The sequence below is a fragment of the Planococcus citri genome, chromosome 2, assembly GCF_950023065.1.
Source record: "Planococcus citri chromosome 2, ihPlaCitr1.1, whole genome shotgun sequence".
In the NCBI taxonomy this organism is placed as follows: domain Eukaryota; kingdom Metazoa; phylum Arthropoda; class Insecta; order Hemiptera; family Pseudococcidae; genus Planococcus; species Planococcus citri.
This window is the reverse complement of record NC_088678.1, coordinates 70,449,795-70,467,739: the sequence shown is the minus strand read 5'-3', so window position 1 is coordinate 70,467,739 and position 17,945 is coordinate 70,449,795. Positions and strand designations below refer to the sequence as shown.

The 17,945-nt window shown below is 35.3% G+C and overlaps 1 protein-coding gene across 1 annotated transcript; it reads left to right on the top strand.

The window, feature by feature from the left end:
- Positions 1-883: 883 nt before the first annotated feature.
- LOC135837486 (uncharacterized) lies at positions 884-16,733 on the top strand. The gene is made up of 2 exons (XM_065352778.1): positions 884-1,213; positions 12,855-16,733. The coding sequence occupies exon 2, from the start codon at positions 12,934-12,936 to the stop codon at positions 16,483-16,485; it is 3,552 nt and encodes a 1,183-aa protein (XP_065208850.1). The 5' UTR covers positions 884-1,213; positions 12,855-12,933; the 3' UTR covers positions 16,486-16,733.
- The last annotated feature ends 1,212 nt before the right edge of the window (positions 16,734-17,945 follow it).

Sequence of the window (17,945 nt, the reverse complement as noted above, 5' to 3'; positions counted from 1 at the left end):
ACAAAACCAGTCTTACCACACAAGCCTTTAAAACGTTGATGATTTCTACGAGCAAAAAATTTCAAAAATTGGAAGTTTCAGTAGGAATGTCATTGAAAATGTAGAAAAATGGACGAAAAAATCCCTTCGCGACCTAATGAAGCAAAATAGCATATTTCACAGAATTTACACGGAATTTTCACGTTCCTCAGAGGGAGGGCCATGGGGCAGGGATATTGAATTTTCCGCACACGTGCTTCATTAGGTGATTAGGAGATAACATTTGAGCTTCAAACAAATAGGAATCTGAAAACTCGCAATTTCCGGTTAAATTGTAGGTAGGTATTCGTATTTTCTGAACCACAAAATGTACTTGATTGGAGCTTTTCGCAATTTTTCATTATTCTGAGAGCTGGAGGGTGGTTACTATTCGTTTTCAACCAAACTACGAAAAAAATCTGAAAAAGTTTGAAAATGACCTTTCGATGTATTTCGAAGTTGTGAATTACGATTTGACCACCATTAAAACCCCTCAAAATTCTAAAACATGGCTTAATGGGAAACTGAAAATAAAAGTTTACGCTGTCTAGAGTTAGGTACTTATATCTCGTCTGAAAAAATTCAAGTGAATAGCCTAAAGGTGATGAACAGTTCGCTAATAATGAGAGAGTAATCAAAATAAATGATTCTAAAACGATACATTCGGCTTGATTTTTCATTAAAGAGTCATCATATTTTCAACTTACAAATAACTTAACCCTTTAATTATTTTTACATGGAAATATTTCGGCGATGAACGTTTCACTGTTAAGTATTCGTAATAATAATAAGCTATCATTACTCTTGAAAATGTGACTTAATCGCCGGTATCTTTCGCATTATTAATTGAAGATCAAGGCTGACTCATTGAAAGCAAACAATTTTGCACAGACGCCGAATGAAACACCCGGTTCTTTTTATTTTGTTTCGTCTACGTTGTTGGCGTGATATGCTTAATGAAAAACACGTCTGTTCTCGTGCTCTTCAGTACCGCATCCTAATTCGAACAATCAGCAAGACGTGAAACAACATTTTTAGTAATAACGCGGAAATATCTGAATTCGATTCTGTAGTTTTTGTAAGAAAAAAATTAGCATACGTTAAGAATAAATAAAATTCAGATACGGTCTGAATGGTGACTGAAAATAACAGTAACCTGTGAATAACAATCGATATCTGCTTATACTCGTATCAGGTATGTATTTATGTAACACATATTTCTATGTATTTTTTATCAGACAAAATTTCTTCGCAGGATAATATCATTAAAAAATCACATTACAAAACATTTTAGAAAAAAAAAAATTAGTAGTATACCAGAAGGTATCACAAATACTCTTTTTCCACCTCAAAAGCCGGTGCACCATACTCGAAAATTTTCGCTCAATTTTTTTTTTGTTTTTTTTTTTTGTTTTTGACAAAGATACACTCATAATTGCACCACCGAAAAATTATATCTTACTTACCTACCCAATTATATGTTCATATTCACAAAATTTTAAAAATATTTCCAACGATTTCGCCTCTCAACATTTTTTTTTACTAATTTTAGAAAACTTCAAATAAGGAAACTAGGTTCCTTAAAATACTTATCGATTCTTATGAAAATTTCAATATTTTCCAAGCAACACATCACAAAGTGTCGCATTACATTTTTCAAGATACGTCTGACCATTAATTCATGGAAACAGGGAAACTTTGGTCAATCATTACGAAAATATTGAACTTGACGAGTCTAACCGTAGCGAAAAAAGTAATCACTTTTTTTCAAGAGTGACGCATTGACTTTTGGGCTCAGAATTTTTTCCAAAAAATTCACTAGGAGGTAAAAACAATGCTTGAAAGAATTAGCTTATTTCTTTCTATCCAAAATTTTAGAACTTGCATTGGTAACGAGTTTTTAAAAAATTTAATTTCGAAAATGAAAAGTAAACAGACCCGAATAAAGCGAGGGCAGGGCTCGTACTCAATTTTTTCCTTAAAAAAGTAATTTTGTAACCGAAAAAGGCAAAAGCTAGAGAAAGTAACCAAAATGTAATTGAAAAGTATAGCCCAAAAAATGACAAAATGCGAGCAAAACATTTTAATACAGAAAAAAATCACAAAAAAACACAGAATAAATTACGAATTGAAATGCATTTCATTTCGAAAAGTTGTATGCACTATTTCGAAACTTTTTGATGAAAAATTGACAATTTTTTGGCAGCAAAGTAAGAATGTCGGCAATTCCTGACGAAAAAGATGATTCTTGGAAAAATAAAACGAGACTGACAATTTTAACAAAAGGAATGGTTTTCTGACAGTTTCTGGCAAAAAAGCGAGACATTTGGACAATTTTTTTGAAAAAAAGTAAAAATTCAAAATTCTCCGGAAAAACGACTATTTTTAAAAATGTTGTTAAAAAGCGAGGATTTCTTCACAATATTCGGCAAAAATCAGGATTTTGACAATTTTAGCAAAAAGAAGAGAATTATTGACGTCAATTTGATCAAATTTGGATTTTTTCCATACGAAATAGGCCAAATTTCAAATTTTAAAAATTCTCAAAGAATTGAGAAATGAATTTCAAAGCCCTCTTTTTAATTTTCCGTCGTTCAATTTTGACATTTTTGTGCTAGCTGAGATATCGCCTTCGTAAGGAGTTGAATCCGAAAAATGAACGATTTTATTGTGCGAGGTTGAAGGGGGTTTGAGTATTGCTTTTCAAAAACCACGTGAATATTCGAACTCTCCAGGGAACCTCTTGGACACTTTTTGGTATTTTTTACACTAAAGTAGAGAGTTTGAATGGGTCAGTTTTCACTTCTGTATCAAATGCCCAACACAGATAACAGTGAGGGAGTGGACACTTTTTCGGAACACAAATTCTTCGAAAAAAAATGCTGTAAAAATCTTTTCAAAGCCCATGTCAAAAAAGGTCTTTAATACGCAATTGCAGCGAAAGATTCCCAAAGTTATGACTGCCCAATCACACAATTTGAGATTTAAGGGTATTATTTTGGTGAAAAACTTGGACTCAAAATCACACCTTTTCTCGATCACATCGAGAGTGTCCCTTGAAAAGATTTTAGGTAGTAAATATCACCCAGAAAACAATTTTTCCTGATAAGTAGTAACTAGTAAGTAACATACCCCAATCGCTCTTTTTGGGATTTTATGTATTTTTTGACAAGATTTGAGCCCCAAAAACACCATCATCCGCACTTCTTTCAAAAGTGAGTCTCTAAATGCGATTTTTACTTATTCCAATATGACCAAAAAGGTATTATTTTGGAATAATCATATCGTCATTTGAAGTTTTTTTTTTTTTGCCAATCTATGGAATTTCTTGAACATTTAAAAAAAATTAAATCTTCGAAACATCTTTTAATTTTTGGGTTCAAGCACCAGAAATATTTTTTTGAAACCTTCCAAAGGGATCTTCATTCTTCACGCTCTGGAGGGAAATGGGGAAATGTGTATTAACTCCGTGACTGAGAAATCGAGAAGTTCTACTGTACACTGATATTACGAAATATTGACGTTTGAGAAAAAAATTCTATAATAAGGTGCTAACGAAATTCAGCTTCTTAAGGTTCGAATTGAGTCTATTCGACGTCCCGACCCTCCCGGATCAATTTGAACGTATTTTTCAAACATGAATTTTCGTAAAATCAAATCTGTTTTCCATTTTCCTCAAAAAATTAATTACTCAAAATTTCAAAGATTCAGAATTTTGTGACTTTAATTTTTTTCAATTTCATTATTGCGTATTTCACACCCTTAATATAGAGTTTCATTTCATTATAACGTCCTTTCAGTGAGTGTGACCTTGAAAAACTTCACCCTGACATGAAAGCGAAAAAATACAAACACAAATATTACGTTGAGTAGGTATAAAAAAATCGATTTTGCGAAGATAAAATGCCTTTTTTCAAAAAAATGATGATAACCATTCTGGTAGGGAATTCTATGGCGAGCAATTTTGTAGCAACAACATTTTCAAAAAACACATTATTTTGCGAAATAACCGCCAAAAACGCCGCGACGCAAGCGGGGTATACATAGTGAAACTTTTAGTATGTTGAATAAGACCCCATCCGCTACAGGATCTCGCAAATAACCTTTTGTAGGAATTAGTCCGAATAAAAAACTCAAAATAACTGGACGATCGATAAAACGAAGAAAAAATTTCAACGTTTTGAAAGTTGAAAAAATTTCATTTTTTTTTTCAATTTTTTGGTTCGAGCGGTCTTTTGATGTTTTTGGCGTTTGCATAGGTAGGATACGATCGCATTTTTAGGCCATCAGAAAAGCTCGAAGTTCATTTTTTCAAAGTGCAGTGCACCACAATCGACTGAAAGGGCCTTTCAGGATAAGATGGGAAATCCGCCCTTTCTCCAATTTTGACGAAACTCACCCAAGATGTTAGTATGGATGTAAAACCATCCCAAAAAATTTTTTGAGCCGACCCCCCCACCCTAACCCGAGAAATTCCCCCCTATGTGTTGAAAATTCAAAATTCTCGTTCTCCGGAGGGGGTGGTCCAAGAATTTTGAAACTTTCACAGAAAATAGTCACTAGGTAGGTGCGTGTGTGAAATTTTTTTCAAAAAAAAATTTTCATATTTGGGGGGTTTTTGGGGGGGTTGAAAATTTAAAAATTCGTAGAAAAAAAACGGGGAGGGGGCACATCACGAAATTTTCTCAAAAATTTAGTTACACCCTAAGGTATAACATATAATTTTCCCAGGGCCCCAAAGGGGGTGCAACATGGTCAAAAAAAAGAAAGTTTGAAAAAAAAACATGTATCTCCAGTACTACTGCGCGTTTTGTCAACACTGTTCCACGGCACCACCGTGAGAAAACTTCACCTATCGCGCGTTCTCAAACTTGGACTTTTTTGAGAGCCCTATTAAAATATCATAATTGCCATCGGAGGTTTTTTTGGCGAATATTTTCTAGGGTGGTGTAGTGAACAACACAGGTATACCTACAAGATTTTTCAACCCCCTACCTTCATGTTTACCCCTCAAAATTGCGCTTTTTTAACCCTTTTTTGTGCTTTTTACTAAAAATGAAAATTATTGTGCGCTTCATAGAATATTTTAAACACGTTTTCTGGATGTATTTCTGACCATTAAGCATCATATTTTTTTCGAAATTTTTGTATTGGTGCGTCATTTTGAAAAATTGAAAAAAGGTGCCATAGTGAGGGTAAAATGAGAATTTTGAGAGAATCAAATATTAATGAATGTGGTGTCGTTTCCGCATGATTCGATACCGCTGAACACGAATATGACGCCACATTTTCTGCTACACTAATATAGCCCATCCAGAGCCTTCAGCCCCTCACCTCAATTTTTACTACAAATTTTTGAAATATAAAGTTACTTCGATGATAATTATTGGTGTCGTTTCCATGTGATCTAAACGCAAATACAGACGTCTCCCCCTTCAAAGCGTCAGCCCCCTACGGAGAGGCTGGGTATGAGCAAAACGAAATTAGATGTCTGTATTTGCGTTCAGGTCTCTTGGAAACGACGCCAATTTCGTAAAAGTAGCTCCATTTCAAAAATAGTGGAAATTGGGAAGGGGCTGAGCTTTGGAGGGGCCGGGTGAATGTAAAACAAACTCACAATCAGACGCAATATTTGTGCTTAGGCGGTTTGAATCATTATAAAAACAACACCAATATCATCAAAGTAACTTTATTTCAAAAATTTGTAGTAAAAATTGTGGCGGGGGCTGAAGGCTGAGGGGGGGCTAGATCATCAGAAAACGTGACGTCATGTTCGTGCTCAGCGGTATCGAATCATGAGGAAACCACACATTGTACCTCGCAATTTTCATTGTTGGTAAAAAGCAAAAAATAAGTATTAAAAAACGCAATTTTGATGGGGAAAACATGAATAAGGGAGGGGGTTGAAAAATCTTGTAGGTATACCTGTGTTGTTCACTACACCACCCTAGAAAATATTCACCAAAAAAACCTCCGATGGCAATTATGATATTTTAATAGGGCTCTCAAAAAAGTCCAAGTTTGAGAGCGCGCGATAGGTGAAGTTTTCTCACGGTGGTGCCGTGGAACAGTGTTGATAAAACGCGCAGTAGTACTGGAGATACATGTTTTTTTTTCAAACTTTCTTTTTTTTGACCATGTTGCACCCCCTTTGGGGCCCTGGGAAAATTATATGTTATACCTTAGGGTGTAACTAAATTTTTGAGAAAATTTCGTGATGTGCCCCCTCCCCGTTTTTTTTCTACGAATTTTTTAAATTTTCAACCCGCCCAAAAACCCCCCAAATATGAAAATTTTTTTTTGAAAAAAATTTCACACACGCACCTACCTAGTGACTATTTTCTGTGAAAGTTTCGAAATTCTTGGACCACCCCCTCCGGAGAACGAGAATTTTGAATTTTCAACACATAGGGGGGAATTTCTCGGGTTAGGGTGGGGGGGTCGGCTCAAAAAATTTTTTGGGATGGTTTTACATCCATACTAACATCTTGGGTGAGTTTCGTCAAAATTGGAGAAAGGTCGGATTTCACCATCTTATCCTGAAAGGCCCTTTTCCATCTTTCGTTTTTATTTTTCCAGGATAGGAACTCCATAGTACCAATTCTCGGAACTAAATTCACATATCTGAAAAATCGATACGATGCTGGAAAACCAACACTGCCAGAACGCGTTCGCCATTCCTGATGTGAAAAATCAAGCTATAAAGGAACTTTTCCAACTTTTAAGCTTAGGGGAAATCAAATTCTGCAACCTACGTGAACTTGACGAGGCAACTCTGATCTTAGGTAATACAGGAGTAGGAAAAACCATTTTCACTCAAAGAATTGCTGGATACGAAGCATCTCTCCAATCAGTTGAAGATGGTTTGGACTACACCATCATAAAATCCAACAGCAACGAGAAGAATGATAAATCCTTCATAACATCCGATACCGTATTTCCAGAACAATTCAAAGACAACAGTACTGGCGCTGTATATTATGACTTTCCAGGTTTCCTGGATACCAGAGGAGCAGCTAATGATATAACTACAACTTACTTTATCAAAAAAATAGTCGATAATGTGAAACGAATTCGAATGCTGCTTTTGATTAACCATATTTCCTTAACTAACACAGGAACTAGAGATGATTTCATACTACTTTTATTACACGTGACCAAATTTGTTAAAAACATCGATAAATACAAAGATGGGATCGTTCTCATCACGACAAAAGTTCAATATCCTCAAAAATCAGATGAAAACGTCATCTCTACAATAGCTGCGTTCATCAAAAAAGCTAAAAACGAATTACAGCAAAACAACAAGAGTAACGTGGACTACACCAATGTAATAAAACTTCTCGACATATTATTGCAACAAGATGGAAACACGTATCCGAAAATTACAATTTCTAGATCACCTAACCAGAAAGGTGTTTTAAGTGAGATTCCAATAGTACAAGAAAACACCAAGAAGCTAAAAAACACGCTATCAAAGATGAAATTCATCGAAAAAATCGATTCAGATTTTGGTTACATTATACCGAAGAAATCGCTCATAGATATTGACAATATAATGGATGAAATCGGTCGAAACGCTGCAGCCAGTGCTCGAGAAATTGGTAAAGAAATTCAGAAATATCTATCTTCTGAAGAAGATAAAATTTATGATATCACCAAATTGTACAGTCTTACAAGCACGAGATACGACGAATTACAGAAATTAAAACAAGGGGCGAACAATCAACAAGAAATCCGAAAATGTGTACGAGAAGTTGATAAAGGTGCAGCTTCAATGAATATCAACTCGAATTACCAGAAAAGATTGATCACCTTCGGCGATTATCTGTCATTTTTGCACACAGTTAGCGACCACGTCATAAATAACGAATTCAAATGTGCAGACGGTTTGCAAGATGTCCTCCAGCATTCGTATAGGTCGAAAAAATGGTATTATTTTTTGAATAAATTATACGAAAAATTATCTGACTATGAAACACAAAGCAACACTCTCAATAGCCCATGTACCTCATTTGCTGATCATGTCATCAACCATATTGAGAGTAAAAAAAATTCTGAATTCAAAATCGATCTGGTTGCTTTGAAAAAATGCTACCCAAGTTACGAATCCGAATTCGAAGATATAAAAAGTGTAATAGTCGATAAAACGAAATTGGAAGCTTTAGGTAAAGTGCTGCGTATGACATTAAAAAGCAATCTATCTTGTTCGTGTGATTCTAACAAATTGATAATAAAAGGGCAGTACGTTAAAATTGGAGATGTGCCCAACATTCAAAATACATATTGCGGAGGAAGGCCAAAATCTATAGAAATCTTCGCATTGAATGAGATATTCATAAACGAAGATTTAGATAAAACAGGAGCAGCTGTGCAACTCTCAATTGTAGCTCCTGTTTGGAATATTCAAGGTCCTCGTCGAATTACACTGGATGGCCAGTCTGCAAAGGCTCATGATCCGGCAAAAGCATCAGATGGAAAAGATCTAGGAGCTCGAGGCACAGACGGTTTGCCTGGATTACCTGGAGGTCCAGCAGGAAATTTCTTTGGAGTAGGTGATACTTTCAAGAATCTACAGGGGCTTACAATTTCTGTTAGGGGCGGTAACGGAGGACCAGGTCAAAATGGGGGTGATGGTCAAATGGGTCGGGATGGTGCCAAAATCTGACAACTTTAGGATCTTAAAATCGTATGAGAAAGGTGGACATTATGAAATCTTTCTAGCTGGTGAGGACGGTCAAAGAGGTGGAAGTGGTGGAGATGGTGGTGCACACAGGCTTGGGGGAAACCCAGGTGAGATTAAATTTGTTTCTTTGGCATCTTCTGATACAAACGATGTACAAAAAGTGAGAGGGGTTGGAAGCAATGGTTCAGATGGTGTAGGTGGTAAAGGTGCTGCGGGAGGAAAAGATGGGAACCAGCTCGAAGTTGATGAACCATGGCTATTTAGATGGCTTAAAGGTTCAGCATCATCGTACCCCATTTCTGTTACTACTAGAGCAGAAGCGGGAAATCGTGGTAGAGATGGTTATAATGAGATGGGAAGAAAATATCCAGAACATGGTGAAAAATTTTCAAATCCTGGGAAGATAGTGAATGAATACAAAGATTACGCGAGGCAGAACCTTGAACAAAGCGTGAGAGAATTATTTCTAACGAGTTTTCTTCGCAAATTGGAGAATGATGGGCGTTTTCAAAACCATCAAAGAAGACGTCGTAATATTCATCAATCTCTCCGGACACGAATCATCGATGATAAAAATGATCTCACATCCGACAATATCAGAATTTCACGTACTCTAAAGACAATCGAATCAAGCGACAGCAAACGTGTTGGAGAAATTCAAAATACTCCGGCTTCAAGACATCAGGAAACAAATGGAATCAATCACTTGGTTGTAGATAATCCTTCTCCAGCCAGAAACGCCGGCATTAAAATTAATTCACCCATAAACTTTGCCATCAACTTCGTGAGCAATTTTTTCGGGCAAATGAAGCTCTTCAGCTTTGCCAATATAATGAATCATGGATTGGCGAAAAATAACATCGAATTCATGTTCAGTGGTTCAAAACTGTCAGATGTTTACACCAACACTGAAGGGAACACTAACCAAATAATGAATCCCGGGAATTTTAATATCAACGAGTCATTGGCGTTGGCTGATTTCGCAATTCGCTGCATAACAAAACAGAAATATTACAACAGTGAAGAAAAATCTATGGATTTAGCAGAGGTGAAAGCCTCTGTGCTCAATATTATCACTGAATTCGAAGAAATAATCAGTGGTATATCAGCTGAGTACAATTTATCTCCAGAATCTTTGGAATTCGATCCGGTAACATTGATTTCAAAACTTGAAAGAGAAGTAATTAATCAAAACTACAAAAAAGTGGGACAGATATTGTATCAAACTATTGACAGCAATGTCTATCTAGACAATCCCCAGTCTCGCACTCTAATGCTGAGTAAGCTTCATGAGATACTGGAAAGACAAAAAAACAATATTGAGGATCGAAACACACAAAATGACAACCTTACATCACATAATGCGAGCAATGGTTTCAGAATGAAAAGTTACGTTAATCGTAACATGTTTCAGATTGATGTAAATAATCCCCAAAACTTTGAACAAATAACCGCTTTTAATTTAAAATAACACGTTTAAATATGTATTTCACAGAGGATTGGAAATGAAGGGATAGCTTTCGAATTTTGAGCACTATGCAGAAAACCATCTGGGGGCGATAAAGTGAACTTTTCCAAATTTTCAATTTTGTAATCGCACACCAAAATATCTACTTATACGTTATTTGGACAAACTGAAACTTCCCACATGATACCATCTCAAGTTCAATATGGACATTGGAAATGAGATGCAAAATAAATTTCCAATTTGGTCTTTTATCGTAACTTAATTTGGTGAAATTTTATACAGGTTTCAAGTTCTGAAAATCTGCTGAAGGCTCCAGAACATCTCAAAACGGGTTTGAAAACGTTTCCAATAGATTTTGCAAGCCATAAATAAGGTATATATTGCCCAAATTTCAGCGTTTGGTTCAGTTTGGTAAAGTTTTGTTTTTTTTCTCTACTTTTGATCCAATTCTTTTGGAGAACTCGAATTTCCGGAATGTCTCAAGAAACTGCAGAGCTTTCCAGCCGACTCAACATGCTGAAATTAAAAGCATAGTGTAAATTTTAGCAGTTCAACTTTGTTTGGTAAAATGATCTTTCAAAAACATACTGGAAGCTCCAGGACAGCTCAAATCGTTTCCAAACTATTCTCAATCGATTTGGCTGGCAGGTGGAAAATAGGGTATGCACCTACTAAATTTTGGATCTCTAGGTCGATTTGGTGAAATTTTGTTTTTTTCTGCATCATGAGACCAAAAATTTTCAAAAATACATAAAAAAATCTAAAAATGCTCTTCAGCACTTAAAATTTTGGCTAGTGATACATTTTTGCAGGTTCTTTCAATCCAACTTTGTCCTGTTCAAAAATTTTTTATAAATAATTGAGATACCTCCCTCGTAAATGAAAATGACTCGAATAGTGCTTTCATTGGTATTTCGTCACTGATTTCATTCGTAGACCTAATCTATAAATTATCATTTTACTTATTTAGATACTAGTCTAATTTCATTTTATAAAAAAAAACACATACGTAAGTATGTAATACTTAGCTAATTTTTAATCAAATACTTCCCAAATTATTCAATCACCCATCTATGTGCTTTAAAAACAAAGGAAAGTATGCACACTTGCACAGTATACACATGAATTTCTGAATTATATAGGTATTTTATTTTAGGAATGTAACTCTCATAAGCTATGTGTATTTGATTCAATACATATAGGATATCATGTATATCTAGATTCAAACAACTTTTTATTTTGATAATGCACTCAAATTAATTATACCTAATAAAATCTATGTACAATAGCGCCGTTTGTATCTACTTTCACTTACGTACACCTGGAAATTGGTCGACTGCTCTAAAAGCTACAAATATTCTCAATTTTCTCAAAATTTTCAACAAAAACTCGATTCTTATGAGGATTTGTAATTTTGTATCAGTCATTGTACGCCATTTCCATTTTCTATTTGAAGTAATATCATAAAAAATTGCGAGAAAAAGTTCATCATGTCATTGTCATACTTTGAAGGCCACTGGCTTGACCCCCTTTTCACCTAAAAGTCATGAAAAAAATTCAATTCATGAAAATTGATAAAGTATATGTAGGTACATACTAGGTACGAATTTTTTACTCGATCTGCAACTTTTCAACTCTCCATTTCCATCCTAAAAGTACCCTTGGATTTTGATTTCTATACAACAGGGGGATGCAGAAACTCAAATCGCATCTTTATAGGGGTGAAACTACGTGTTTTTGAAAAAATATGACCTCATTTCGAGAACCCTTAGTTTCATCCCCTTTCACCTAAGCAGGCTCGAATATTTTATGGGACACTTTCAACTCAAAATAAATTACCTTCGTGGAGCTTGGTACAGAACAAACATTACTGATTGTGAGAAGTGAGCGAAAATTGGTACTTTTTTAAAGGAGGTCATTTACAAGAAATCTGACACAAAGATCGAAAAATTTGGGAAATGTACGCCGGCTTCGATCTTTGGAGTTCTGTATGCAGGGGGAGGCGATATTCCTCAAGGTGCAGTGGAATTTTGACCAAAAAAAATTTATTCGACGTTTTCAACACAGAGGGAAGGGAAATCAGTAGGCCATGAAAGTCTTCATTTCTCACCAGTCCAATCAATTTATGGCCAAATTCTCTCATTAAACATAAATCGTCTTACCTAGAGTAATTACTTGAGCTTTCTGTAATGCTGTAGGTACTCACCTTAAACAAAGAAAAAACATTTTTGTGGATTAGTTGGTTTCAAATTTCAGTTATTCATCTTTCTATTTAATTTCACTAAAATAATAAACCGACAAAAGAGAACTGGCGTACATCCAAAAGTAAGAGCTCTTCGCTAAATCGCTGATAATCCAACACCATTCCCTCCCGATCATCACTTTCAATTGTTTGTAAGCAAATGAGAACGATACAATTCAGGAAAAATTCCTTTCACCATTGTTTTTTATTATATGCCCGAGAGTACCCCTTGTACCTATGACACAAGGCATTCCCCTGTTTGACAATTGTTTCCATAAAAACCCTGACCTCGAAAAACAACCTGAAGCACGATTTTTATAATAAAATTTGAGTACTCCTTTGCAGGACAGATTACCAAATTACCTAGCGCTTTCATTTTTTTAAAAATTCATCATCAAAATCCAAATTAAAAACATGGTTTTTTTTAATTTTTATTTCAGAACAGAAGCTTTGCAACATCAACTTTATAAAACACCGGAATAAATTCACACCTCCGCCAAATAATACCAGGTACTGAAGATGCAGAATAATCAAAATTGCGCGAACACATTCTCCACCACTGACATGAAAAACGAAGCAATGAAAGAAATTTTCCAACTTCTGGCCGAAGGAGAAATCAAATTATGCAATCAACCCAAAATTGAAAATGCTACGCTAGTATTGGGTAACACAGGTGCTGGGAAAAGCGTATTCACTCGACGAATTGCAGGCTACGGAGCGACTCTCAAATCAGTTGAAGAAGGTTTCGACTACGCCATTGTCAATCCTAACGAGGAGAGCGACACTAAATCCTTCATAGCATCCAATACAATATACCCAGAACTATTGCAAGACCACAATACAGGTGCCTATTATTATGACTTCCCGGGTTTCTTAGATACTAGAGGAGCAGCAAATGATATAACCACGACGTATTTCATTAAAAGAACAATCGACAATGTTAAACGAGTCAAATTACTGCTCCTTATCAATCACACCTCATTAAGTAATCAAGGAACAAGAGATGACTTCATTAGTCTACTATCACAAGCAACAAAATTAATTAAAAACATCGACAAATATAAAGATGGGATTATACTAATCGCAACAAAAATTCAGTATCCCCAAAAAACGGATGAAGACATCATCTCCACCATTGCCAAATTCATTAAAAAAGCGCAAAACGATTTGCAGCAAAAAGGTAAAAGCAGTGTAGACAACACCAATGTACTGAAGCTTCTCGACATAATATTGCAGCAAGATGGAAACACTTATCCAAAAATTGCCATTTCCAGATCACCTGATCGGAAAGGACTTCTAAATGAAATTCCCATAGTTCAGGAAAATACCATAAAAATACAATCAATTCTTACAATGCTGAAATTCGTTGAAAAACACGATTCAGATTTTGGTTACATCATACCAAAGAAATCACTGATAGATGTTAGCAACGTATTGAATGAAATCAACCATAGCATCGCTGCTGGTATGCGGGAACTCGGCAAAAAACTGCAGGAATATCTAATATTTGGTGAAAGTAAGTTGTATGATATTTCTAAACTGTATAATGTGACAAGTTTGAGATACGATGAAATAAGGAAAATGAAAGAGAATGCAGATAATCAAAATCAAGTTGAAAAGTGTGTACAAAAGGTTCTTAATGGAGTTGCATCCATGAATGTCAACTCAATACACCAAAATACGAGTACATTGCTGATAAAATATGCAGACTTTTCAACATTTCTGCACAAACTTAGTGATCATGCAATAAATGACGAGTTTAAATGCGCCGATGGATTACAAGATGTTATCGAGTATTCACGCAGGACGAAAATATGGTATAATTTTCTTAATAAATTATATGAAAGGTTATCAGATTATGAAATACAGAAGGATACCTCAAAAAGCCCCTGTTCAGCGTTTGACGACCTAGTAACTGAATCTTTGGAAAATAAAAATGATTCTGAATTCAAACTCGATCCGCTCGTTTTGAAAAAGTGTTTTCCAAATTACGAATTGAATTTTGAAGAGATAACAAACATGAAGGTCGATAAATCAAAGTTAATAGATTTAGGCAAGGTGTTGAATTTTACACTGAAAAGCGATCCATCGTATTCGTGCGATTCCAATAAATTGGTGATAAAAGGACACTATTTTAAACTCGGAGATTTGTCGATTATTCAAAAAAGATATTGCGAGGGGATGCCAAAATACATAGAAATCTTTGCACTGAGTAAGATATTCATCAATGAAGATTTGCATAAAATAGGAGAAATAGCACAACTTTCGATAATCTCTCCCATTTGGGAGGTTTGGGGAGTTCGTAAAATTACACTGGATGGCGACCCAGGGAAGATGCACTATCCAGCAAAAGCGGCAGAAGGAACAAATCCAGGAGATCGTGGCTTTGATGGTATGCCTGGATTACCTGGAGGGCAGGGAGGAAATTTTCTAGGAATAGGTGAAACTTTCACTAATCTACAAGGTCTTCACATTTCTGTTAGGGGTGGAAAAGGAGGAAGAGGGCAGAATGGTGGTGATGGCAAGAGTGGCCGCAATGGTGATGATGCTTACGATGATACGTATATTTTACATAGTGTTTATAACAAGTCTATGGACAAGTGGCAGCACGAACTCGGATCCCAAAATTTTATCATGAAGAAAACAGAACGCGGTGACATTATTTTAATTGGCCATTATGGTCAAGCAGGAGGAGATGGTGGCAATGGTGGAAGGGGTGGTCTTGGAGGGAATTCAGGTGAGATTATTTTTGGTCTCTCAGGACCCTCGTACATAAATAATGTAAATAAAATAACAGGAACAGGATGGAGAGGTTCAGATGGCGAAGGTGGTGAAGGAGCTACAGGAGGAAAACAAGGAAATAATTTCCGGAAATTCAAATTACTCCTATCTGATGGATTCATATCGCTCGGAGAAAAAAGCATAATCAAAAATGATTATCGAGCAGCAAGAGGTAATCGTGGTGAAGATGGTTATACAGAAACGGGAACACAACATCCAAAACAAAGTGAAAGAGTGTTGACTACACCAGGGCACGAATACAAAAACTATATAAAGGAAAATCTGAAACGAAGTGTGAGAGAATTTTACTTGACTGAATTTCTTCATAAATTAAAGAATGATACACTTTTTCAAAATCATCGTAAAAGACGTGATATCAATCATTCAGATCACAAACAAATTACTGACCACAGACATGTACTCGTGGCAAACAATATTGCAAGCTCACATACCGCGGAGGCATTGAAACCAAGCAACAAGAAAGCTGAAAGCAAAAGTCGCAGAACTCATGAAAATATAAATGAAACCAATCACTTCACTCCTGATAAGCCAATCTTTGTGAAAAGTGCAGGCGCCAGAATTCATTCACCTATCAACTCTGCTATCCATGTTGTGAGGAATTTCTTTGGACAATGGATACTTTTTGGGGGTTCTATTATGATGAATTATGGATTAGTTAAAGCTGGCATCGGATCCATGATTGGAGATTCAAAATCTTCAGGTATTCACACCAATACTGAACGAAATACGGATCGTGCAATAAATCTTGGGAATTTTAATATCAACGAATCATTGATGTTGGCCGATTTCGCAATTCGTTGCATAACAAAACAGAAATTTTACAACAGAGAAGGGAAATCTGTGGATTTGGTTGAAGTGAAAGCCTCTGTACTCAGTATTATTACTGAATTTGAAGAAATACTGAGTGGTATATCAGCTGAGTACAATTTATCACCGGAATCGCTGGAATTTGATCCGGTAACTCTGATGTCTAAACTTGAAAATGAGGTTATTAATAAAAATTGCCAAGGGTTGGGGAAAATATTGTACCAATCTATTGAAAAAAATATTCATCTAGAGAATCCTCAATCTCGTGGTTATCTGTTGTGTAAAATTGATGAAATGCTGCAGAAGAAAACAAAATATTCTGAGGAGCACTACATCGAAGATGACAATCTCGAAGCATTTAATACGAGTAGGATTATTAGAATGGAACCTTACAACAATCTCAACTTATATCAGCTCGAGGTGAATCATCAACGGAGTTTCGAACAGATAACTGTTTGTTAATTCAATGTTACATGCTTTTATCAGTGATGCACATGAGATTATTGTTTGAAACAGATTTGAAATTCCAAAAACAAACATGGCGTTGGTTGGACATATGTATTTTGCCTTTTCATGACCTTCATGATTTATTTACATACATGCCTAGTATACACACGATTGTTTAACCCATATTTTAGTATAGACTACCAACAATATGCATAAATAAATACATAATTACATATTTACTTTTTTTTTCTAATATAACTTCAATAACTATTATGCAAAATGTATTTTTGAATTAAAATATCTTATCATTTCGATAGTTCTTTTCAACAAATGATGACACCTAAACTATACCTCGTGTTATTTTTACAACAATTTTTTTGGCAATAGGAAAATTTCCAATTGTTCAGAATATTTTTTGAGAAATTAAAATTCCACCATGTAAATTTACATACACTAATGTGAAGAAGTTTTCGAAAAAAAAAACATTGAAGAAGCAACACTTTGCACTGATTCAAAATCCCAGAAATCGAGATTCACTTTTTCTGCGTGATTAGGTAGCGGATATTCTGTCAAATCATGGATCTAAAAAGTCGTCAATTTTAAAAAATGTATAGGAGAAACCCGCAACTTCATGTTAAAGATCGATTTGATGAGAATCTTTTCTATCTACAGGTAAGTAGATATTACTTCTTTCTGATTTCAATTCTAAATTTTTTTACAAAAAAAGCCAAAGCGAAGTTTTATCGAGCAGAAGATCGAACAATGAATAAAAAATTGTCAAGTAGTTCTTTAGAACTTTTCCCTGCGATAATCGATTTCAATCAATTTCAAGTGTTCAGCTGAAATTCCAGCAAGTATCAAAATATACATTTATTCATTCTCTCAAATTTCAAAGCTGAAGAGTGTAAATAAATGAATTAGCAAATCTACTCGCAGCGTAATCGTACTATAAGACTTTCCTCGAATTACGAAACAAATTTTTGAATATCTTTTCTTGAGAGCTGAGAAAATCGTTTGAAAGTTGAAAATGCAAATTTCGCCCAGAAAATATGCTTGAAAAAATTTCAAAAAATTTTCACGAATAACCCCTGAAAGTGTCCAACATTCCTGCAAGTTACAAAAAATTCGGTTGACAACTGTTCGAGGAGAAAATTCAAGCTGATATTGCAATTCCTCCCTCCCCTTTTTGAAGGGGTTAAAGGTAATCAGAGCTTTTGGACATTAAGGAACAACTTCCGGCTATCCTGTTTATTTGAGAAAACCAAATTTTCACGTGATAAAATTTTACTATAGAAACCCTCAGCAACTTGTCCTTTTCTTTCTGTTCGCAATTTCAGATATTTCGTTTGAGAAATCCACATAGGCCAAATACTTTTTAATGAAATGCTTCATTTCTAAAGTAGGTACTCCAGTGAAGGTTCGAGGACAATAGGATTTCGCGGGAATAATTTCAGCTCTCTCATTTGGGGCGGTAT